Here is a 26,217-nt window from a genome sequence, read left to right on the forward strand (position 1 = left end):
ATTTATGTACCTTCTGAAAACATCTCGTCATTTTGAAAATCCCTATTAAATCCCCTAATAAAGTGTATTCAGCCCTTAAATCAACAGTGCTGTTGGGCGTACTGTAGTAACGTTTAAAATGGCAGTACCTGTTCGGATAGACAAAAGTCTGTTGAAGTTGTTCTTTGGTACATTTTGTACCTACAGTGAAGCTGGAGGCAATGCAGTAAATCTACAAGACTGATGTAATGGTCCACGCTAACACAATAACATTATTTGTACAGTGAATCAACGCTGCATTTATAGGGGGAGAAGTTGTGTTCTTCATCCATTCTTTTTTGATTTATTTTCCTCATCATTTTCTTCACTTATCTCTTCTCCTGCTCCTCCACTTCATTCGCCCAGATGTCTGCCTGTTCTTGCGGTGCAGGGGTGGGGGGGGGTGGTGGTGGTGGTTGAAGATTCCATGACACTATTTGAAGAGAAGGGATCCCCTGGCCAACAATTATCTCTCAGTCAACACACCAAAAACCCATCAAACTGCTCATTCATCTCATTGCTATTCCTGGGATGTTCCTGGGTGTGCAGATTTCACTGCTGCAGTTGCCTACATAACGGCAGTGACTGCACTTTTATGATCTGGAATGCATGACCTGAAAGGGCGGTGGAAGTAGATTCAATACTAACTGTCGAAAGGGAACTGAATGTATACTTGAAGAGGAAACATTTGTAGGGCAATGGGGAAGGAGCGGGGAGTGGCTCTGACTGGATAGCTCTTTCACAGGCACGATGGCCCAAATGGCCTCCTTCTGTGCGGTATAATTCTATGATAAATGCAAGTTGTTATTTCTGTTGACTGAACTCTGCTCTACAGGCAGAGTGGAGTTACTATGCGGTGTCGTGTTGTCTGTCATTTGTAATAGATTTCTTTTCTCTCTTCATACAGTGGCGTAGTGTCCTAGGAGTGACAATGCAGGGGCGGGGGGAGAAAGGGGAAGGAGAGGGGCCCAGTTCTTCCCCCCCCCCTGCCCCATACCTGATTACACATAGCATCTTAATGGAGAGAGACGGGTTAAAGTGGGATCCCGCACCAGAACTGGCACGATATAGAAATGCCAACTCTGGTTGGGCGTATTCCTGGCGGTTTTATCACATGATCTCTTGCCTCCAACACGCCCCAACCCCCACGCTCCAGCCATTGCTCGCCCAACACGCCCATCCTTGCACCACACCGCCTTCCTTCACCAAGTGTACAGTGAACAAAACTTTGTTACTCGATTGACCGACGGTCACGAATCATCCAAACAGCCAATTTTCCCATCTCTAATATTTTTACAACTAATAAATGAAAGTGCTCAAAGGAAATGAAAACAGCAGAACTTTTTTTTCTAATGCCCCCTATGATTTTTCTCCCTGGGTTTGCTCATAGCCGTATCCTAGAGATTAATCTTAAATTCCTGGAGACTCCAGGCCAATCCAAGAGAGTTTGGCAACCCTAGCATGATGAAAGGTCCCATCAGATACATTAAACCGGCTTTTACTTTTGGAAGCTGAGGGGTCTGTTGAACATTCCCAACATTTTCTAATTTTTTTTTTACAAAGATTCTCCAGTTTATCGATGATCCATCGATGGGGGGAAAAGAATCAGATTCCAAACCAAAGTATTTGAGAGGGATTAAAGCAGGACTTAAGTACTGGTCGGAGCTAGGAAATCCTCAGGCTTCAAGTGTTATTACCTGTAACAAGGATTCCACTCCCTCTCTATTCCTGTGATTGTCAGGTCAAAGAGTGAGCAATTCCTTTTGTGCTTTAGCTTCTGTTTGTAAAGTACTGATTGTTTGTGCTGTGGACTTGAGATTAAAGAAATCTATTCCTTTCCCTCTCAGATATATTGTTCAATTCAATAAATGTCATTTAACTCCAGTTATCACATTTTTCTGATTTTTCCCTCAGGCCTTAAAATAGTTTTGAAGCCAAGCAATGGCATAATTAAACATTTACTATAAATATAAAACAATTGCCACTACACTCCTGCTGAAACGCGTCAAAATAATTAGCCCAAGGCGTAAAGCAGGTGGAAAACGATTGGCAGAGAAACACCGGAACAGTTAGTGACGGGAAAAGGGCCACTCGTCCCCATCACAGATCACTGCTCTCTCATCCTAGGCTCCCCGGAATTAGCCTCCATTGCACCTGGATGTCCCAATGTGCGTATCTCCACCCAGCAGGTCATTCCAAACATTTATCACCCTTCGTGTTGTTGTCAGACTCAACTGGGGATTTAGTGGGCTCGACCAACCGTCTTAAACAATGGGCTGACCAGAGGGAGGGGGTGGTGAGAGTTCCCAAGAGTGGCATTCTGCTTCTGAATGGTCCAAAAGCTTGGCTCAGTTGGTAGCACTCTCGTCTAGAAGTCCAATGGCAGTGGGTACAAGCCCCCACTCCAGAGACTTGCGCAGATAATCTAGGCTAGCACTTCAGTGCAGTACTGCGGGCGTGCTGCATCTTCAGAGGTGCCGTCTTTCAGGTGAGACGTGAAGCCGAGGTCCCCCGTTCGTCTGTTTAGGTAGGCGTAAAAAATCCCGTGGCGCTATTCAAGGAGCAAAGTAGAAGATCTGGTCACCATTTATCCCATGACCAATGTCACCAAAAACAGAACTGGTCATTTATCTCATTGTTGTTTGTGAGACAATATTCTTCCAGAATTGGCTTCAGTGTTTGCCTACACAACAACAGTGACTACACTTCAAAATTAATTCTGAGAATCATTAAAGACGCGAGTCACCCCAGCCACAACCTCTTCGCCCTGCTCCCGTCCGGTAAGAGATACCGAAGCATACGGTCTCGTACCAACAGGTTTCGAAACAGCTTCTACCCCCAGGCCATAAGACTCATGAACGATTAATTTATTATTATTTATTACTGTTGTTTTATTTATTATGACTGTCTTTCTATTAGTATTTCTATTAGTATTTTTATCATTGTTATGCCATATTTATTCCAATGTTGGGAAGACTCGTAAAAATCAACATTTCATTGTGCAGTACACACGTCTGCTGCATATATGACAAATAAAATTGAATTGAATTGAATTCACAGAATCAGAATCACAGAAACCCCACAGTGCAGATAGAGGCCATTTCGACCCATCGAGCCTGCACCGACACATATCCCACCCGATCCCCGTAACCCCTACACCAACACATATCCCACCCTATCCCCGTAACCCCACGTATTTAATCCCCCTAACACTAAGGGTCAATTTATCATAGCCAATCAACCTAACCCGCACATCTTTGGACTGTGGGAGGAAACCGGAGCACCCAGAGGAAACCCACGCAAACACGGGGAGAATGTGCAAACTCCACACAGACAGTCGCCCGAGGCCGGATTCGAACCCGGGTCCCTGGCGCTGTGAGGCAACAGTGCTAACCACTATGCCACCGTGCTTCACTGGCGTCCAAGTATTTTCGGATGTCCTGTGGATGTGAAAGGTGCTATATCTTGACCTGGGGTGGGGTGGGGCTTCCCAGATGTCACCTTCTTCTTGAATGCATTGGCCTCTAAAATCCACAGCCGGAAACTGGATACGTTGGCTGCTAGCCTGGAACCGAAGATTCCAAATCGTTTGTTGAGAGCAGAGCATTCACCCACCATGAACATGTCCCTCAACGTAAGGGAGTGGGGACTCCAAACGTCAGGCTCCCCAGGCCTTCGCTGGGACTTTGGTGTATCGTTGGCACAGGTATGCTTGATGAGATCAGGAATGCCAGCTGATCCAGGGTAAAATGTAGCTAAACACTTGGGGGGCGGAAGGGGGGGAGGGGAGGGGAGGTCCAGGTTGGGATCGTGGCCCCAAAGATTTGCCACCAGTTATTTTTTTGAATTGGCTCCATTACAAAGGGGAATGATACTTTGTTTCCTGGGGGGCACGGTGGCATAGTGGTTAGCACTGTTGCCTCACAGCGCCAGGGACCCGGGTTCAAATCTGGCCTCGGGCGACTGTCTGTGTGGAGTTTGCACATTCTCCCTGTGTCTGCGTGGGTTTCCTCCAGGTGCTCCGGTTTCCTCCCACAGTCCAAAGATGTGCAGGTTAGGTTGATTTGGCTATGATAAATTGACCCTTAGTGTTAGGGGATTAAATACGTGGGATATGGGATATGTGTCAGTGCAGGCTCAATGGGCTGAAATGGCCTCTATCTGCACTGTACATTCTGTGATTCTGTGAAAGGGGAAGCCTTGCTGCAATGGCAACTGTCCCATTCGCAGTCCTGTTGGCACAAGTTCGCAACCCGTCATTAGTTGGGTTGCAATGGTATCACCCCTGACCCCATGAACTTTGGCTGGGTCAGCAGTGGAAGTCAGAAGTGGGCACACCTTGGCACTTACGTTGAAATGCGCCACCGTGCGGATTTTCAGGGGTGAGTCTACGGGGGTCAAGCCAAGAATGGGCACAGAGGCACTTTGGTCGATCTCATCGCTCTTCAATAACAGTACAGTCCTAATGCAGATTGCACTCAAGGTGCACAAGCAATTCCCCAGAATACCTAAGCCATGCAACAGAAGGATTTTTTATGGCCCATATGTAAGGCACTTTAGTTGCAGGAATGGAGGGCTCCAGCTGACACCGATCTCTGACCAAGCATCCTTAGAAGCGGGTGTCAACCTCACAATGAGCACATCTCTGTCAAAGCTCCTGACATGGAGGACCTGTCTTCAGAAGCCAATGGGTAGCCTGCTTATTATGGTGGCGGACTTGCAATCCAGTTCTCAGGAGTTCAACTTTTATAAATCACTGTGTTAGGACCCAGCTTGTGTATTGTGCCAATTCAGAGCACCACACTTTAGAAAGGGCACCGAGGTCTTAGAGAAGGTGCTGAGGAGATGCACCAGAATGGTACTAGGGATGAGGGGTTTCAGTTATCTGGAGAGACTAGAGAAGCTGTGATTTCTCTCCTTAGAGCAGAGAAGATTTAATATTCAAAGGTTCAAAATCATGAAGGGCTTTGATAGGTTAAATAAGGAGAAAGTGTTTCCACTGGCAGGAGGGTCGGTAACCAGAGGACACAGATTTAAAATAATTGGATCTATACTTGAAAAAGAGAAATTTGCAGGGCTATAGGGAAAGGGCAGGGGTGTGGGACTAATTCGATCGCTCTTTCAAAGAGCCAGCACAGGCACGATGGGCCGAATGGCCTCCTTCTGTGCTGTATGATTCTATGATTTCAATCGCAATTAACCTGCAGCTAAGCTCTGTAGACTTGGGTAATTGGCAATAGTGTGTAGACTCTGTGCCAGGCAAACAGAATCTCTATTTGCATGGATGAGACAGTACCTTAGTTTGGAGACACTCAAACATGAGCGAACATAACCCACATCACCCAGCCCGTAGTGTTCTCAATGCTCAAATTCTATTTTGCAACACTCCATTTTCTAAAATAACTGACGTGACTATATCTTTGTGTTTTGTGGCACAATAGCGGTAGCGTCAGAAAGTTCCAAGTAACAACAGTTTAATATTTAAGCAAAGGCTCCGATTTGTTCAGCCGGGTTGCGGCTCAGTATTTCTCGATTCTTGCATCTGCATCTAATGTAGGTTTTGTTCCCACTCCCAGGCCTCTGCCAAGGCCTGTCTGGAGTTGTCCACTGCAAGGGACATGGGAGGGCAGCCTGAATTGACCCATCCCACCCCCGCTGACACCCCCCCCACCCCCCCCACGCCCCGCGAATGAGGAGCTTAAAGAAATTATTGGCCCAGAAATTCGGGTCCCAACGCGTGAGTAAGCACGGAGTACTCACGCGTGGACCCGATGGAAGTGCCGGTTTCTTGCATGCACTACGCATGCGCGGGAAACCGGCATTTCCGATCCTCTGAACGAAGGGGTTCAGAGGTCGAACGCGAGCGCGCGGGAGTCTGCGCGTGCGCGTTGAACTTCCTTTTTTTTTTAACAGGTTGTTCCGTGCGTGAAGCTCTACATTTAACACATTTAAAAACCAGGCATAAGGACTTCATTTTAAAAGGTAAGTGGTCAATTAATTAAAATTAGAAAATTATTTCCACAGGTTTATTATTTTTAAATACTTTAAAGTAAGGTAAGTGTATTTTTAGCCCCGTTTTAGTATTAAATTATTTTTTTCAAAAATTTAAATTATTGTTTAAAATAGTTATTTAATGTTATTTATAGTTTATTTAAAAAGTGTGATTTTTTAAAATATTTATTTGAAGGGTAAGTACTGTATTGGGGGCCGGAGTTTTCACTCGTTTGACAGTTCTTTCTGTCAATCTCATGAATGGGCTTTTCCCTCCTCCGATTGGCTGCCCATGGCTCACGTGATCCCAGCTGACGCATCGCACTAACTACGCCCCTGGGACACGCAAGCACAGCGCGCCGGGAGCTGGACCGGGCCACAGAGAGGAAATCCACGCAGACCCAGGCCTCAACTGTCGGCGCGCTAGGTAAGTGTAGGTCGGGGGCTTGTACCCGCGGGAAGCCCCCGACACGAATTTCTGGGCCATTATTAGTTAAAAAAAACAGTACTAGCAAAATTAATGGGACTAAAAGTTGATAAATCCCAAGGACCGGATGACCTACATCCTAGGGTTTTGAAAGAGGTGGCCATTGGGATAGTGGACGCATTGGTTGTCATCTTCCAAAATTCTATAGATTCTGGAACGGTTCCTGAAGATTGGAGGATAGCAAATGTAACCCCGCTATTTAAAAAAGGAGGGAGAGAGAAAACGGGGAACTACAGACCTGTTAGCCTCACATCAGTAGTTGGGAAAATGCTGGAATCTATTATAAAGGATACAATAACTGGGCACTTAGAAACTAATAGTAAGATTGGGCAGAGTCAACATGGATTTATGAAAGGGAAATCCTGTTTGACAAACCTATTGGAGTTCTTTGAGGATGTAACTAGTGGAGTAGACAAAGGGGAACCGGTAAATGTAGTGTATTTGTATTTTCAGAAGGCCTTCGACAAGATCCCACACAAGAGGTTGGTGAACAAAATTAGGGCACATGGAATTGGGGGTAATATACTAGCATGGATTGAGAATTGGTTAACAGACAGAAAACAAAGAGTAGGGATAAACAGGTCGTTTTCAGGATGGCAGGCTGTGACTAGTGGGGTACCGCAAGGATCGGTGCTTGGGCCCCAGCTATTCACAATCTATATCAATGATTTGGATGAGGGGACTAAATGTAACATTTCCAAATTTGCTGATGATACAAAGCTAGGTGGCAGTGTCAGTTGCGAAGAGGCTTCAAGGGCATCTTGACAGGCTCAGTGAGTGGGCGAGAACATGGCAGATGGAATATAATGTGGATAAATGTGAAGTTGTCCACTTTGGTAGAAAAAACAGAAAGGCAGAGTATTTCCTAAATGGTGAAAGATTGGGGAATGCAGATGCTCAAAGGGACCTGGATGTCCTTGTACATGAGTCACTGAAATTGAATGTGCAGGTGCAGCAAGCCATTAGGAAGGCAAATGGTATGCTGGTCTTCATTACAAGGGGATTTGAGTACAGGAGTAAAGAAGTCTTACTCCAATTATATAGGGCCTTGGTGAGACCACACCTGGAGTGCTGTGTACAATTGTGGTCTCCTTACCTAAGGAAGGATATACTTGCCATAGAGGGAGTGCAACAAAGGTTCACGAGATTGATTCCTGGGATGGCAGGACTGTCGTATGAGAAGAGACTGAGTAAACTAGGCCTGTATTCTCTTGAATTCAGAAGAATGAGAGGGGATCTCATTGAAGCATACAAAATTATTACAGGGCTTGATAGGGTGGATGCTGGGAGAATGATTCCCTTGGCTGGGGAGTCTAGAACCAGGGGCCACAGCCTCAGGATAAAGGGTAGGCCTTTCAGGACTGAGATGAAAAGAAATTTCTTTACACAGAGGGTGGTGAATCTTTGGAATTCTCTACCCCAGAGGGCTGTGGAGGCTCAGTCATTGGGTATATTCAAAACAGAAGTCAATAGATTTCTGACTAGTAAGGGCATATGGCGATCAGGCCGGTGAATGGAGTTGAGGCAGAAGATCAGCCATGATCTCAGTGAATGGAGGAGCAGGCTCGAAGGGCCGAATGGCCGACTCCTGCTCCTATTTCTTATGTTCTTATGTTCCCTCTCTGCCCGTGTGGAAGGGCCAATCATCAGCTTCCTCACTTTCTCAGCCACCCAGCTCAGATCAGGACCCACCGGTGTTAGGGAGTGGTAGGGGCAAGGGTTGGTGAACCTGAGCCTACCATACCACCACCACCACCACCAACTTGTATTTATATAGCACCATTAACGTAGTAAAAACATCCCAAGGCGCTTCACGGGAGCATTATCAGACAAGAAACCATAGGAGAGATGCACGGGAGAGCCCGTGTGCCCCGTAACCGCACCGCGAGATCGTCCCGCTACAAATAATGTTCAATAGTATCTTAATTTTCAAAAGCATCATATAATGATACAGCACAGAAGTAGGCCGCCGCTTGGCCCACCTTGCCAGTGCCGGCTCTTTGAACGAGCTATCCAATTATACCCACTCCCCCTGTTCTTTCCCCGTAGCCCTGCAAATTTCTTTCCTTTTCAATTATTGATCCAATTCCCTTTTGAAAGTTACTATTGAATCTGCTTCCATTGCCCTTTCAGGCAGCGCGTTCCAGATCATAACAATTTGCTGCGTAAAAAAAATGTTACCTCTGGTTCTTTTGCCAATTATTTTAAATCTGTGTCATCTGGTTACCGAACCGTACCCCCCACCCCCCCCGCACTGACGATCAAAACACCTCGTCGTTTTGAAGTTTCCATATTTCATTGAGAACAATTAAGTAGTGCCTCAGTTTAAATGCACTGCCTGTTGTGGCACGGAACCGTACAGAATTGGCGGGTCACTGGTTCGAGCCCCTGGTTCGTGCTGAGTGAGCGGGTCTCAGCCTGGGTGGAGGGACAGGTGCCACAACTGGTCTCTGTGCCCAGGTTAGGACGTTCCCGCTCCCGATCGCCATCCAGTGACCCCCGCCAGTAAGTGCGCACATGCAGACTTCGGGGCCCTGGCAGTATTGGTCTCGGGGGGGTGGTCTGTCTTCCATGGTTGAACAGATTGCTCACATTCACACATGGAGAACGGAAGAAGGAATAAACTTACATTTATACAGCGCCTTTCACGACCTCAGGACATCCCAAAGCGCTTTACAGCCAAAGAAGTACTTTTTGGAGTGTCGTCACCGTTGCATTGTAGGAAACGCGGCAAACAATTTGCGTACAGCAAGCTCCCACAAACAGCAATGTGATAGTGACCAACATTGGCGGTGTGGGTTGAGGGATACATATTGGCCCAGGATACCGGGGAGAACTCCCCTGCTCTTCTTCGAACTAGTGCCATGGGATCTTTTACGTCCACCTGAAAGAGCAGACGTGGCCTCAGTTTAAAGTCTCATCCAAAAGACGGCACCTCCGACAGTGCAGCGCTCCCTCAGTACGGCACTGGATTTTTCTTTTATTCATTCATGGGATGTGGGCGTCGCCGGCAAGGCCAGCATTTATTGCCCATCCCTAATTACCCTTGAGAAGGTGGAGGTGAGCCACCTTCTTGAACCGCTGCAGTCCATGTGGTGAAGGTACTCCCACAGTGCTGTTAGGGAGGGAGTTCCAGGATTTTGACCCAGTGACGATGAAGGATCGGCGATATACTTCCAAGTCAGGATGGTGTGTGACTTGAAGGGGATCTTGCAGGTGGTGGTGTTCCCATGCGCCTGCTGCCCTTGTCCTTCTAGGTGGTAGAGGTCGCGGGCCTGGGGGGTGCTGCCAAAGAAGCCTTGGCGAGTTGCTGCAGTGCATCTTGTAGATGGTACACACTGCAGCCACGGTACGCCGGTGGTGGAGGGAGTGAATGTTTAAGGTGGTGGATGGGGTGCCAATCAAGCGGGCTGCTTTGTCCTGGATGGTGTCGAGCTTCTTGAGTGTTGTTGGAGCTGCACTCATCCAGGCAAGTGGAGAGTAGTTCATCACACTCCTTACTTGTGCCTTGTAGATGGTGGAAAGACTTTGGGGAGTCAGGAGGTGAGACACTCGCCGCAGAATACCCAGCCTCTGACCTGCTCTTGTTGCCACAGTATTTATGTGGCTGGTCCAGTTAAGTTTCTGGTCAATGGTGACCCCCAGGATGTTGATGGTGGGGGATTCGGCGATGGTAGTACCGTTGATTGTCAAGGGCGGTGGTTAGACGCTCGCTTGTTGGAGATAATCATTGCTTGTGCTCAAGTCTCTGGGGTGGGACGTGAACCCACAACCGTATGACTCAGAGGCGAGAGTGCTACCCACTGAGTACTTGGGCAATGTACCTATGAAATCGTACCCCAGCAATGGCTGGCATCTTCAGGAGCAGAGCAGAGAAAGTGGGGGGTATGGGGGCTGGAGGAGAGGCAGACCTAACTGCTGATAAGCAGGGTCCACTTCTACTCTGCATTCACTCAGGTGCTAATGAACCCCAGTGTCAGCTGTGGCTCAGTTGGTAGCACCCTCGCCTCCGAGTCAGAAGGTTGTGGATTCGAGTTCCACTCCAGGGACTTGAGCACAAAAATCTAGGCTGACACTCCAGTGCAGTGCTGAGGGAGTGCTGCACTGTCAGAGGTGCCATCTTTCAGATGAGACGTTAAAACCGAGGCCCCGTCTGCTCTCTCAGGTGGATGTAAAAGATCCCATGGCACTATTTCGAAGAAGAGCAGGGGAGTTATCCCCGGTATCCTGGCCAATATTTATCCCTCAATCAGCATCACTAAAACAGATTATCTGGTTATTATCACATTGCTGTTTGTGGGAGCTTGATGTGCGCCAATTGGCTGCTGCGTTTCCCCACATTACAACAGTGACTACACTTCAAAAAGTATTTCATTGGCTGTAAAGTGCTTTGGGACATCCAGTGGTCATGAAAGGCACTATAGAAATGTATGTCTTTCTTTTTCCCTTATACATCTTTACAGGTGTTCTGCCGATTCACATCTCGCCGTTTATTTTTTTTGTAGAAAAGTTCAACAGGGCTGAGGGAAAGAAGCCCTCCTCTGCTGCTACTGAGACTACCCTTGGCTGTACGTGCGCCATCTGTTCTTTGGGTTGCTCGAATCCCTGCTCACCCAGTGCCCGTCTTCCACCGTGTACGCAGGCCGCTAACAACAACCACCGGGAACGGAGGGACCTTTTTTTAAAAAAAACGAATAATATAAATCAGCTCCAGCTGCAGGCATCAGAACGTGCCGGGATCTGAACCCTGTTTCTGTGCCCGTTCTCCCCACGGAAAGAAAGAGAGCCAAAAATAAAAAGAGAGCGAGCGAGCGAAGGGGAGCGGGTGGGTTAAAAGGCAGAAGGCATAACAGGGCGGGAGGCTCTTATTGTGAAATGATGGCAAAATTACACAGCTGCTCTGCTGAAGTCAGTGAAGTGTGACAGGAGCAGCTCCAGCACACCAAATAAATTAAGGTGGATCAGCGACCGAGTACAATCTATGGCTGATTCTTTTTCTTTTTCCCCCGAAAATATTCTCCCCTCAGCAGCCATTTGATGAACCCAATGTATGAATAAAGCACATTGCCTCTCCCCTTTCCCCTCCCCTAAGCCCTGGATTTGAAAACGATTTATCAAAAAGAAATGATGTGAATTCACATTATTCAGGTTTTAACCTTGCCCTTCAGAGCCCTGCCGTCCCTGCCCTCCACTCACACACAGAGAGAAAACGAACATAAACAAACGGCCTTTGAATATTCCTCCGATTGTCATGCTCGCTGGCCTGTGGGTCTCTCTCTGACCCTGCTAACTGGGGCTGATTGCTGTTTCACTCCCTGCGCTCGCATGCCAGGTACAATCGACTTCCCCACAGCCAGAGCGGAACAGACATTTTACTCTCAACAGCCATTTTGATGCACAGAATGCATCACTCGCACACGGGTCTCATAGCTGAGCCTGACGAACTGTGTCACAGTATGGTAAGGCAGCTGTAGCTACTATGACCGGAAAGCCCTGCAGCGGGTAGTCAAGACTGCCCGACGCATTACCGGCACCCGGCTACCGACCATAGAGCACATATACCAGAAACGCTGTTTACGGAGGTCACGGACCATCATCAAAGACCCTACCCACCCCAGCCACAGTCTGTTCGCCCTCCTGCCATCTGGGAGACGCTACAGATGCATTCGCACCCGAACGACCAGATTTAGGAACAGCTTCTTTCCCAGGGCTGTCATCCTACTGAACTCCACAAATAAACTCTAAAGCCTGCACATCTGCCAATGCACTTTATTATGGTTGTGTTTATGTTAATGTATTACAAGCCAAATGGATGTTGAATGTTTAAATGTCTTAATCTAAATGTACACTCTCGGGAGCCGCAAGCCTACATTTCGTTGTACTGCACTTGTGCACTAACAATGACAATAAAGTTGATTATGATTATGGTGATTATCCATATACACAGACACGTAGATGTGTATGAGTGTGAGCAAGCGAGCGAGCATGCGTGCGTGCATGTGTGTGAGCGAGTGTGTGTGTGTGTGTGTGTGTGAGTGTGTGTGTGTGTGTATGTGTGTGTGTGTGAGCGAGTGTATGAGCGAGCGTGAGAGCGTGTGTGTGCGTGTGTGCGAGTGTGTGAGTGTGAGTGTGTGCGCGTGAGCGAGTGTGTGCGCATGTGCGTGAGTGTGTGTGTGTGTGTGTGAGTGTGTGCGCGAGTGTGTGTGTGCACGTGTGCGAGTGTGTGTGTGAGCAAGTGTGTGTGTGCGTGAGCGCGTGAGCATGAGTGTGTGAGCGAGTGTGTGTGTGAGCGTGTGTGTGTGTGCGCGAGTGCGAGTGCATGTGTGAGCGAGTGTGTGTGTGTGTGAGCGAGTGTGCGAGCAAATGTGTGAGTGAGCGAGTGTGAGAGCAAGTGTGCGAGCGTGTGTGCGCACGCGAGTGTGTGTGAGCAGTGTGTGTGTGTGTGCACGCGAGTGTGTGTGCGCAAGCGTGTGTTCTGTGTGTGTGTGAGCGAGTGTGTGTGTCTCTGAGCGAGTGTGTGTGTGAGAGTGTGTGTGTGTGAGTGCGAGTGTGAGCGTATGTGTGTGTGTGCATGTGTCTGAGTGAGTGTGTGTGCGTGTCCCACTCTTTCCGTATGTGTGTGCGCGCATGTCTGTGTGTGTGTGTGTGTGTGTGTGTGTGTGCGCGCATGAGTGAATGTGTGCATGTGTGCGTGCGTGTGCCTGCCTACCTACCTACCTTCTTGGTGTGTGAGTCCCATTCTCTTCTGTCTGTCTCTTTCGAGGTGTTTATCTGTGTTTATCTCTCTTTCTGATTGCTTGCTTCCTTTATCCGCTTCTATCTCTCTTTCTACCTATCCCACTGCCTATTTTATGTTCATCTGTCTCTCTCTTCCCATCTTGCTGCCTATTTCTCTGTCTCTCTAAACATGGGCGTGCTGTGCCCTGTTTCTCTCTGCTGCTTATTCTCAGTGCTTCAACAGCTAATTATCAGCATAAATGTAATAGATTGTGTTAAAGAGACAGCTTCACGGTCATTTGTATGACACCAACACATTATTTGACCCACTCATGACATTAAAAAATAATAATGATAAATATTCAGAACTGTTTTAATTAAATGCACCAAGATTAACAATAGTAGATATGTGTGTGTGTGGGGGGAGTGCTTATCTCACACTTACTCCGCCCCTCAATTCAATGTAATTTTATAAAAGACTCAAGAAGATGAGTCAGAAGACTCCACCTTACCTCTTTGCCGAGATCTTCCTCGACGACCTGTTGGATTTCCCGCAGGTTGCTCTGTGGGGCTCTGCTGTGCAGAATCTTCAGTGTGCTGGTGTACTCCTCAGGTAACAGGTAGTCCAAGCCTCCCAGGTGTTGGCCCACTTTGATGAACGTGCCCTTGTTGGCGCAGCAGAGGTCCAGCAGGTGTTCGGCAGAGCGACGGTGGACCTTGGTGGGGAGGCAAAAAGAAAGTTCAGATTTCAGACTGCCAGAAAAGTTGCGGCAGTAATGGAAAACCGTCTACGTTGGTCACCTCCCCCAAATGTTTTCATCACAAAAAAGATCAACCTGCCCCGTATGAATGACGTATGAGGAGAGATTGGGTCGATTGGGCTTGTACTCACTGGAGTTTAGAAGAATGAGAGGAGATCTCATTGAAACTTATAAAATTCTAACAGGACTAGACAGACTAGATGCAGGAAGGATGTTCCTGATGGTCGGGGAGTCCAGAACCAGGGGTCAAAATCTAAGGATAAGGGGTAAGCCATTTAGGACTGAGATGAGGAGGAATTTCTTCACCCAGAGAGTGGTGAACCTGTGGAATTCTCTGCCACAGAAGGCAGTTGAGGCCAATTCATTAAATATATTCAAGAAGGAGTTAGATATATTTCTTAATGCTAAAGGGATCAAGGGATATAGGAAGAAAGCAGGGACAGGGTACTGAGTTTGGATGATCAGCCATGATCTCACTGAATGGTGGAGCAGGTTTGAGGGGCCGAATGGCCTAATTCTGCTCCTATCTTCTATGTTTCTATGCCCCGCCCCACCCCACGAAGGAACCATTTGCCCCATTTCCTTACTCATCTATCTAGACGAAGCAGCAGAAGGCATACTGTTGCTGGGTCAAAATCCTGGAACTCCCTACCTAACAGTCCTATGGACGCACCTTCACCACACGGACTGCAGCGCTCAAGAAGGCTGCCCACCACCACCTTCGCGAGGGCAACTAGGGATGGGCAATAAATGCCGGCCTCGCCAACAGAGCACGAGAATGAAAAAAAAAGATATTCATGCAGCACCTGATCATGGCATGGAAACATCTCAAAGCTCTTCACACACGTTAGTGTGTCAGCTGTGGATCAGTGGGTAGCACCCTCGCCTCTGAGTCATAAGGTTGTGTGTTCAAGTCCCACTTCAGAGACTCGAGCACAAAAATTTAGGCTGACACTCCCAGTGCACTGCTGAGGGGGTGCTGCAATGTCAGAGGTGCCGTCTTTCGGATGAGACGTTAAACCGAGGCCCCGTCTGCTCTCTCAGGTGGACGTAAAAGATCCCATGGCACTATTTCGAAGAAGAGCAGTGGAGTTATCCTCGGTGTCCTGGCCAATATTTATCCCTCAACCAACATCACTAAAAACAGATTATCTGGTCATTATCACATTGCTGTAACTACACTTCAAAAGTACATCATTCTTTCTTTCTTTAGTTTCTTTGGAAAGCAGTGACAGTTAGCTGGACAAACACAGCACCCATTCTGCATCAGCAACTCTCCACAAACAGCAAGAAGAATGACCAGCCATCTGATTTTATTTTTGCTGGTGTTTTTTGAGGGAGGAACGTTGGAATGGACACCAGGAAACTCTAAAAAAAAACAAAAGCAAAACACTGCAGGTGCTGGAAATCTGAAATAAAAACAGAAAATGCTGCAAATACTCAGCCGGTCAGGCAGCATCTGTGGAGAGGGAAGCTGAGTTAACGTTTCAGGTCGATGACTTTTCATCAGAACTGGAAACAAATTAGAGATTGAACAGGTTTTTAAGCAGGAACAGAGGCAGTGAAAGGAGGGAGGGGATGAAAGAACAAAGGGGAAGGTCTGAGACACGGTGGTTGGCAGGAGTGACTGAATGACAATAGGGATGATGGCGTGAGGCAGAAGGAGATGATGATGGGACAAGTAAAGAAACAAAAGATGGGTCTACAGGAGGTGCAGATGGCAACAGCATATTCATTACCAGCTCTTGCTGTCCGAAAAATATGGGGGCGGTGGTTATAATCTGAAATTGTTCCCTTGTTCTTCTTCAAGTGGTGCCATGGGGTCTTCACCAACCACCCAAAGGGCCGGATGGGGCTTTGGCGTTACAGTTCAGCCTTCCTTTCAAGATCTTTTTACTCATGCTCACAGCGCAAAAGCATTCTCCGTAAGCATTTCCACATCTCCTACGAACTGAAACTTATCTCCTTGTGCGTGCTGTGAGCGGGGCAGCGAAGTGCCTCTTTTACCACAGTTTTACTGGAGACTGCATGGGAAGGCCCACCACCTTCTCCCATCAGTTGCAACAGACAGTAAATAGCACATGGTCGGACCATAACATTCCGGCTAAACTAATAGTTGGATTTATTTACAAGTAAAATAATTACGCAGAAGCAGAACTGCACTGGAATGTTTGTCTTAAAAAGACAGAAATTGTTTCGAAACAATAGAAAGCCCTGCAACTTCAGCAGTTCCTTTCAAGAACTTTTGGACTGTGTTTCTGACAAATTATTACAGGTAAAGACCCTCGTTGAACTCCTTCCAGGTTTGTTCGATACACCACATTTGAGTAGGCAGTACGAAGCCAATCACTAAAAAAAAATTCCTAGGACTACTGTCTTGATATAATCCTCGATTTTCTTTCAATTGAAGTCAAGCTCATTTGAAGAACAAATGGATTTTTTTTTTCTCAATGTCAAGCAATCAGGATATTAATAATTTCTAGCACTTAAATACATAAAGCGTGAACGACAGTCTCTTGGCTGCCCATCAACTCATTTGCACTTAACACTTCACCATAGCAGAAGTCGTTATAAATGCCTGAGATGATTCTGAAAATCCAACTACATTAGCATTTCAAAGGCACGGGGTAATATCTGACACAATTGACTTTTTTAAAAAAAAACACAAGTTGGCCTGGGTTTTTAGCCTCTCCCAGGAGATCACATGGTTTCGGGTGGGGTGGGGAGTGTATATGTTGTGATACACAAGGTAGGACAATTGCATGGGACAGGCTGGATGGACCCGAGAGTTTTTTCCTATCCATCATTGTTCGTATGTTTGAATGCAGGAATCGTGTCTCTGTTAGGCAAAATGCCCTCCCCGTAGAGATGTGAATTCCTCAAGACGTTATTACAATTGTTTTCCTCCCCCCCCCCAGTACCAAATCAAAAGTGTTCTGTGGGGCCATCGCACCCCAAGTGTGTAGTCAATCCACGACTGGAGATGTTGTGTATGTACCTTTAAGGGAATAACTGGTCTTAGACTGCAGTACCGGCAGTGACCACCCCTGTATAAAAGGCCCTAGCAGGCTTCTGTAGTTTCAGCTTCAAGCTGCCTCTTGTTCAGTAAAGTGCCTGTTAAACTGTTCTCCCGAAGTCCGTGTATTATTGAGGCGCGGACTTTACAGTGGCGACGAGTAAGTTCGAACTCACCTGCAGTGTGGCATCATCTCACGGGGATCTCAGCTGAAAGGAAGGTCCTGGAAGGTCGTAGTCTGAGCAACGGGCGTCGACCGAAGGCAACCGCCCAAAGAATCCATCGGTGTTTGGAGAATTGCGGGAGAGACTGTGGTTCCAGCGAATCATGCTGGTAGCAGGTAGCGCGCTGACCCTTCCGGACTGCGGCGGGCTCAAGCTCGATCGAGCAGCTCTACAAATCGGGCCGCGCAGCGTCGCCGGGAAAAGAAAACAAGAGAGGGTGGAGCGCACAGGGCGCGGTCGGTGCTCGAGAACAGGACAGCGGAGAGAAACTAAACGGGGGGGGGAAGGAAAGCGAGACGCGCCGAAGCTGCGGGTCACCGCCATTACCCCGTAGAACGCTAGGAGCAGCGTGGCAGTAAGGGGAAGAAGCAAAAGCGCGGGAGGCGCCATTTTATCCCATTGGGGAAGAAGCAAAAGCGCAGGAGGCGCCATTTTATTCCATTGGGGAAGAAGCAAAAGCGCGGGAGGCGCCATTTTAAATCACCCAAGATGCCGAAAAGTGGCAGTATCACTGCTTTCGACAACGAGGTAGAAGACTGGACCACATATGTGGAAAGAATTGAAGTGTACTGCAAGGCAAATGAGGTGGCTGATGGAAAGAGGGCGTCAGTATTATTAAATCTGATGGGTGCGAGTATGTACGGCCTATTGCGGAATTTAATTACCCCAGCTAAACCAATGGAGAAAAGTTTTGAGGAGATTGTTCATATCTTACAGGAACATCTAAGCCCTACACCACTGCTGATAGCAGAAAGATTCAAGTTCCATAAAAGAAACCAGCACAAAGATGAGAGCAATGCTGACTATCTTACGGAACTACGCAAGTTATCGAAGCACTGCCAGTTCAGAGCAGGACTGGCAGACACCTTACAGGATAAGTTTGTCTGCGGGCTCCAGAGTGAAGGAACCCAGAAACGACCACTTTCAAAAAAGGACCTGACGCTAGAACAGGCTTTCAGCATGGCAGTATCCTACGAAGCAGCAGCACGGGGAGCTGCGGAAATACAACAGAAACCACAAGAATACAGCGCTAACGAAATGGCGTATGGAGCCGAAAAGTGCTATCGCTGCGGCAGAACAACCCATGAGCAGAAGGACTGCTGGTTTAAAGACAAAATATGCAGGCAATGCGGGAAAATGGGACATATAGCAAGAGTCTGCAGGTCGGGTAAGACCAACTCGACAAGAACTACTAAGGTCCAAATCCAGTAAGCCAAGGGCTCGCTGTTTGATTCCTGGTCTCACTATTGTTTAACTAGATATTGGGCGAGTAAGGACATGCTTGAGGTCCTCTTATGGGAGTTGCAGGTAACACTGAACTCGAGCAGAATATCTAGCGTAAAGTCCAAAAATGGAACAGTGACAACACAACAATTCCTGCCAAATGTGGGAGCATTAATAGAAGAGCATCCATGGCGGAGCTTCCATGGCGGAGCTTCCATGGCAGAGCTTCCATGGTGGAGCATCGATGGCAGAGCTTCCATGGTGGAGCATCGATGGCAGAGCTTCCATGATGGAGCTTCCATGGCGGAGCTTCCATGGCAGAGCTTCCATGGTGGAGCATCGATGACAGAGCTTCCATGGCGGAGCATCCATGGCAGAGCTTCGATGACAGAGCTTCCATGGCGGAGCATCCATGGCAGAGCTTCGATGACAGAGCTTCCATGGCGGAGCATCCATGGCAGAGCTTCGATGACAGAGCTTCCATGGCGGAGCATCCATGGCGGAGCTTCCATGGCAGTGCTTCCATGGCGGAGCATCCATGGCGGAGCTTCGATGGCAGAGCTTCCATGGCGGAGCATCCATGGCGGAGCATCCATGGCGGAGCTTCGATGACAGAGCTTCCATGGCGGAGCATCCATGGCGGAGCTTCCATGGCAGTGCTTCCATGGCGGAGCATCCATGGCGGAGCTTCGATGACAGAGCTTCCATGGCAGAGCTTCGCTACACACGCAAATGGGTGCAGCAAGAAGGGACAGAAAGAAACAACGACAACTTGCATTTATGCAGCGCTTTTAATGTAGTAAAACATCTCAAGGCACTTCACAGGAGCATAATCAGACAAAAATTGACACCATGCCAAAGAAAGAGATATTAGGATGGGTGACCAAAAGCTTGGTTAAAGAGGTAGGTTTTAAGAAGGGTCTGACAGGAGGAGAGGTGGAGAGCTTCACCGTGGATTGGAGACTGCTCGGAGGCAGACAATAACTGTGCCCCGACGACACAGTAAGAGCAAATGGCTGTTGTCATACTGAGAGATTTATTTGCGAGAGGGGCTGTCTCTGTCCTCTTCAACACTTGGATGTTTTCTTAAATTTTGCAAAACTTCCTGCTGAGTTGCACCTGGTGATCTCACACATTGCAGGAGTGTCACACTGGTGTGAAATGTTTCTCCAAAAATATAAAGGTGGTAGCGCGAACAGACATTCTAATGCCATCAGGACTGCACTGAGAGAGAGACAGAGAGAGAGAGACACAGAGGGAGAGACAGAGCAAGAGAGAGAGAGATAGAGAGAGAGAGAGAGACAGAGAGAGAGAGACAGAGAGGGACAGAGAGAGAGAGAGCAAGAGAGACAGAGTGAGAGAGAGAGACAGAGCGAGAGAGAAACAGAGAGACAGAGAGAGAGAGACAGAGAGAGAGACAGAGAGAGACAGAGAGAGAGAGAGAGAGAGACAGAGCGAGAGAGAGAGACAGAGAGACACAGAGAGAGAGACACAGACAGAGCGACAGAGGGAGAGAGAGAGAGACAAAGTGAGAGAGAGAGAGAGAAAAAGAGAGAAAGGAGAGAGATGGAGGGAAGGAGGGAAGCAAGAAAGGGAGAAAGAAAGGAGAGAGATGGAGAGAAAGAAAGCAAGAAAGGGAGAGAGAAAGAAAGGAGAGAAAGAAAGCAAGAAAGGGAGAGAGAAAGAAAGGAGAGAGATGGAGAGAAAGAAAGCAAGAAAGGAAGAGAGAAAGAAAGCAAGAAAGGGAGAGAGAAAGAAAGCAAGAAAGGGAGAGAAAGAAAGCAAAAAAGAAAGGAGAGAGATGAAGGGAGGGAAGCAAGAAAGGGAGAGAGAAAGGGAGAGTCAGACACACAGACGGAAAGAAAGAGAGACAGACAGACAGGCAGAACACCTTCGGACATCCGGCCAGTGTTAGATGTTGTCTTCTTTAATTATTTTCATCAAACATCAACCAGCCACACTCTCTAGCAAGGGTCAGTGGCTATCAAGGCTGCATCCAGAGTCAAATGTTTACAGAGACAAATATAGTGGTCCTGCCCACAGCAAACATGGTGGCCCAGTTCAGATTCTGCTGTCACACTGCAACATAACACTGCGTGTTCCCATGCTGCTCCCATTGCCTTTCTCCGTTTGCGAGGTGGCTGCTTCCCTCATCACTGTGGGGCTGTCCCTGATCAGAGGAGACTTAGGCCGACGGCACTGCCCCCCCAACTACTGTCACTGTCCCTGTCCGGGGTCAGCTAACTCAGACCCGGGACCGTGGCGCACGACTCAACACCACCGCCTAGGGCACAGGCACTGACTGAGCCACGGCGGGCGCGTGATGCAGCGCACCATTTGACAAGGATCAGAATTACGACCTTGAAGAGCATAGTGAATCAACCAGACTGCCCACACCTCTTGAAATAATAAGGCTTAATCTGTATGGAGGGGGTGGGAGAGTGAGTAACATTTCATACAATGAGTACTCTGCAAGCAGGAGCCTTCACTTACACTAAACATTTAAACCCTGGCGAAAGCAAAGATTGATTTCTCATGTGCGCCACAGTGTTTGCCTCATCAGAAAGCACAGGATAAAAGGGATTGTGCAGCTTGCATTTCAGGTTGTCCCATTAGGAGTCTGCTGCTCCACCAGATCCCATTATACTGATATCATGTGATTATTCCAGTGCAGTGGGCAGGCCCCTGACCCAATGCCTACAACAGCCCATTTAGTTTACCTCTGGCGCACACTGAATTGAGATGAAACATTAGTCTATCATGTGGGCCTCTTTTCTGCTACAGAGGTGGTTTTAATTGGTTGCGGCCCTTGCGCTCAGTCGCTGAGCAAATGGTTGAAGTGTATTCACACATGCCTTTTCAACCAGAAATCTCTTTTTTTTTTTTAAGTGGCACAGGGCTTTTTCCTAATTGGGCAACATCTCCACAGGGATATCACATTCTTGTCATCTCCTAACGGGACTGCAAAGATACATCGTCCTGCGGTTCCATTCTGTGTCTGTTCCCAATGCTCGCAGTGCAAAGGGGGCATTGTGAGTGCACCGGGGAGAGAAGAATCGCTCCAAGTCATAGAGTCATATAGCACAGAAAGAGGCCCTTCGGCCCATCGTGTCCGCGCCGGCCATCAAGCCCTGTCTATTCTAATCCCATTTTCCAGCACTTGGTCCGTAGCCTTGTATGCTATGGCATTTCAAGTGCTCATCTAAATGCTTCTTGAATGTTGTGAGGGTTCCTGCCTCTACCACCCTTTCAGGCAGTGAGTTCCAACCACCCTCTGGGTGAAAAAGTTTTTCCTCAAATCCCCTCTAAACCTCCTGCCCCTTACCTTGAAACTATGCCCCCTGGTTATTGAACCCTCTACTAAGGGGAAAAGTTCCTTTCTATCTGCCCTATCTATGCCCCTCATAATTTTGTACACCTCAATCAGGTCCCCCCTCAGCCTTCTCTGCTCTAAGGAAAACAACCCCAGCCTGTCCAGTCTCTCTTCATAGTTGAAGCACTCCAGCCCAGGTAAAATCCTGGTGAATCTCCTCTGCATTTGTGTTCAACATTTCCCATATTCAGTGTGTCAGCATGAGCAGGGGGTCCTCGGTAGTATATCACAATTTGCAGGGAATCCCCGATAGTGTGTCAGTATTTACAGGGGGTCCCCGGGAGTGTGTCAGTATTTGCAGGGAATCCCCGGTAGTGTGTCAGTATTTACAGGGGGTCCCCGGTAGTATATCACAATTTGCAGGGAATCCCCGGTAGTGTGTCAGTATTTACAGGGGGTCCCTGGGAGTGTGTCAATATTTACAGGAGGTCCCTGGGAGTGCGTCAGTATTTACAGGGGGTCCCCAGGAGTGTGTCAGTATTTACAGGGGGTCCCCGGGAGTGTGTCAGTATTTACAGGGGGTCCCCGGGAGTGTGTCAGTATTTACAGGGGGTCCCCGGGAGTGTGTCAGTATTTACAGGGGGTCCCCGGGAGTGTGTCAGTATTTACAGGGGGTCCCCAGGAGTGTGTCAGTATTCACAGGGGGTCCCCGGGAGTGTGTCAGTATTCGCAGGGGTATCCCTGGGAATGTGTCAATGTTTACAGGGGGTCCACAGAGGCGTCTATTTGTAGGAAAATCCCCTGAAGAAATGTGGAAAATCACTGGTCGAAGAGGGATGGATCTGTATTGGGAGAACACTGAACTGCACACTTACCCTGTACCTGTTGTGTGCTCGGAGGGATCTCCATCAAAGGTTACAAAGGTCATTGAGCAAGTGAAGAGCTAAGATTGATGACAGGAGCTAAACACCATGACCAGTGAATCTTTCCCACTAGTCAATGTGACATGACCTCAATATCTAGGAGGGAGGCTGTGAAAGTCAGGATAACTGCAGTTGCCAGTGAGGCAGGAAGGGGACGGGGGTTAAATTGGATATTATGTTTACTTGTAATGGTTTATTTTCACTAAGAGAAGCAGACGTAGGGATTTTTCAAGCTTGCAGCGACCTGGTTGCTGGCTGGGCCTGTTTTATAAGCTTCAACTGGAGGGGATATTATCAGGTTGCTGGGCACCTTACACTGAACGGGGAGCGAGTTTCAACCACCGTAAGGTTAACTAAGGTCTCGCGATGCAATTTGAAAAAAAAAAAATCCTGCAGTAAATCAAACGGTGTACAGTTACAAATGATGCTGGAGCCTACTGTGCCCAGGGGCTGGTGTTCAAAGTGCCCCAGGGACTGTCGTCCTGGCACAGAATCCTGGAGACTGATCATTAGGAAGACCACAAATAATTGCAGGAGCAGGATTTCACGAAGGATCTGCACAACAGTCAAATACTGTAGTGGTTGATACAACAAGCTAGCTCTCCCCACCCCCACCGCGCACACGGCATTGAGGTGTTTAAGATGTTCAAAGGGGAAAAAAGGTCAGATTTCTCTTGTGAAACACTAACAAGCTGGCACATTGGATTAAACACTATCAGCTTAAAAAGGTGATCATGTGTGTGATGATACCGGGGCTAAAAGGGTTCAATTCTGAGGACAGGTTGCATAGACTGGGCTTGCATTCCCTCTGGTATAGAAGATTGAGGGGTGATCTAATTGAGGTGTTTAAGATGATTAAAGGAGTTGTTAGAGCAGATCGAGAAAAACTATTTCCTCTGGTGGGGGAGTCCAGAACAATAATAATCATAATCATAATCAACTTTTATTGTCATTGTTAGTGCACAAGTGCAGTACAACGAAATGTAGGCTTGCGGCTCCCGAGAGTGTACATTTAGATTAAGACATTTAAACATTCAACATACATTTGGCTTGTAATACATTAACATAAACATAACCATTATAAAGTGCATTGGCAGATGTGCAGGCTTTAGAGTTTATTTGTGGAGTTCAGTAGGATGACGGCCCTGGGAAAGAAGCTGTTCCTAAATCTGGTCGTACGGGTGCGAATGCATCTGTAGCGTCTCCCAGATGGCAGGAGGGTGAACAGACTGTGGCTGGGGTGGGTAGGGTCTTTGATGATGGACCGTGACCTCCGTAGACAGCGTTTCTGGTATATGTGCTGCTCTATGGTCGGTAGCCGGGTGCTGGTAATGCGTTGGGCAGTTTTGACTACCCGCTGCAGGGCTTTCCGGTCAAAGTAGCTACAGCTGCCTTAAAATTAGAGCCAGGCCGTTCAGAGGTGATGTCAGGAAGCAGTTCTTCACACAAAGGGGTAGTGGAAATCTGAAACTCTCTCCCCCAAAAAGCTGTTGAGCTGTTGGAGTCAATTGAAAATTTCAAAACTGAGTTGAGAGGTTTTTTCTTAGGCAAGGATATTAAAGGTCACGGAACCAAGGCAGGTAGATGGAGTTAAGATACAGATCAGCCCTGATCTAACTGAATGGCGAAACAGGCGCGAGGGGCTGAATTGCCTCCTCCTGGTCCTTTGTCCTGTATAGCAAGGGAGAGGACAAGGCAGGAGGGAAATTGGTTACACCAATCCGAAAGGTAGTAGGTCAACAAATACAGAGTAAAATATAGAATACCGAATTGTCGTACTTGTGGTACCTGTGGCCCTAAAACACCTGCCCAGATGAGTGCAGCTTCAACAACACTCAAGAAGCTCAACACCATCAAGACAAAGCAACCTGCTTGAGTGGCACCCCATCCACCACCAGTGCACCATGTCGGCAGTTAGTACCATCTACAAGATGCACTGCAGCAACTCACCCAGGCTTCTTCGACAGCACCTCCCAAACTCACAACCTCTACCACCTAGAAGGACAAGGGCAGCAGGCGCATGGGAACACCACCACCTCCAAGTTCCCTCCAATGATCAGTAACCTGTCATTCTGGAATGGTACACTAGGTGGTGCTGTATGTATATAAGAGTAGGCTACCCACAATGCATCAGGCTACCCACAAGGCAGCAGTCAAGATGGATGCCTCTACAGATACTGTACCGAGTCCACATGTGCTCAATAAAGTGTCTAGCAAAAGCTAGCTGTTCTGCATAAAAAACGACTAGTTATTAATGAACATAACATGGTACCAGGATTGGTAAGGTCTGCTGAATATTGTGCAACGCGACATGGAGAATTTGAAGCCACCAGAGCGTTTGAAACTCACAGGAAATATCGACTACAATTGGCAGACTTTTAAACAACAATTCGAACTCTACATTGCTGCCATCGGGTACGGTACGAAGCCAGACGCAAGGAAAATAGCATTGCTGCTCACGGTTGCAGGCCCACAGGGGATAGAGGTATTTAATACATTTGTATTTAATCCAGAGGAGAACAGAGAAAAATTAGACGATGTGCTAAAGAAGTTTGATACACATTGTTCTCCCAGAAAGAATGAAACCTATGAGAGGTACATCTTCTGTTCTCGGACACAGCAGCAAAATGAGACTTTTGATAGCTTTATGACTGATCTGAAACTGAAAGCACAGACATGTAATTTCTCTGAGCTGAAAGCATCCATGATTCGTGACCAGATTGTGTTTGGTATTTATGATAAAAAAGTCAGGGAACGTCTGTTGAGAGAAACCGAACTAACATTGGAAATTGCTGTGAAAATATGCCAAGCCAGTGAGCTAGCTCGAAAGCACACGAAGACTTTCAGTGAAATCAATAATGATACGATTGTAATGAGTGATAATGCTGCTGTCGGTGCTGTGTCCTACAAGGGGAAGAAACGTGGGCAGAACAGAAATGAAAAGCAATCGGAGGATGAAATTTTTAATTGTAAACGCTGTGGTTACAAACACCAGTTAAGACAATGCCCAGCGTTTGGAAAAATGTGCACAAAGCGTAATGGAAAGAATCACTTTGCCAAACAATGCTTTTCAAAAGTAAAAACAAAGAAAGGGCAATGAGTTAATGTGATTGAGGACACTGATTTAAGTGAGACATGTTTTGTAGGAATGGTGTCATGTGACAATATCAAAAAGGATACAGAAAATGTGCAGCCCTCAGGAATTAACAATGCTGAACATAAAGTTAATGCAGTAAAAGAGGACAAATGGATGATCCCACTGCAGGTAAATGGAGCATTAGTTACATTGAAACTAGACACTGGGGCAAAAGCAAACTTAATCAGTATGAGTGACATTAACAATATGGAAGAAAAGCCCAGAATACAGAAAAAGTCAGTACTACTGAAGGACTATAATGGACAGAAAATAGATAGCTTAGGTGTATGCAGACTTAAAGTGACAGTCAAAGACAAAGTGCATCATCTCATGTTTTCTGTTGTGGCTGAAGGACTTGATTCACTACTGGGTGACAAAGCTTGTGAGGACTTAGAACTGATCAAGAG

The 26,217-nt window shown here is 47.4% G+C and overlaps 1 protein-coding gene across 2 annotated transcripts in view; it reads right to left on the minus strand.

The window, feature by feature from the left end:
- The window catches only part of adck1 (aarF domain containing kinase 1), a 719,907-nt gene that overhangs the window by 475,522 nt on the left and 218,168 nt on the right, over positions 1-26,217 (minus strand). For both annotated transcript variants that reach the window (XM_086002658.1, XM_086002659.1), the window contains exon 4: positions 13,726-13,929. In XM_086002658.1, coding sequence (XP_085858784.1) covers positions 13,726-13,929 — 204 coding nt within the window. The remainder of the gene's footprint in view (positions 1-13,725; positions 13,930-26,217) is intronic.

The sequence above is a fragment of the Somniosus microcephalus genome, chromosome 12 (genome assembly GCF_052327205.1).
Source record: "Somniosus microcephalus isolate GS21.2 chromosome 12, FLI_Smic_1.0, whole genome shotgun sequence".
Lineage (NCBI taxonomy): Eukaryota > Metazoa > Chordata > Chondrichthyes > Squaliformes > Somniosidae > Somniosus > Somniosus microcephalus.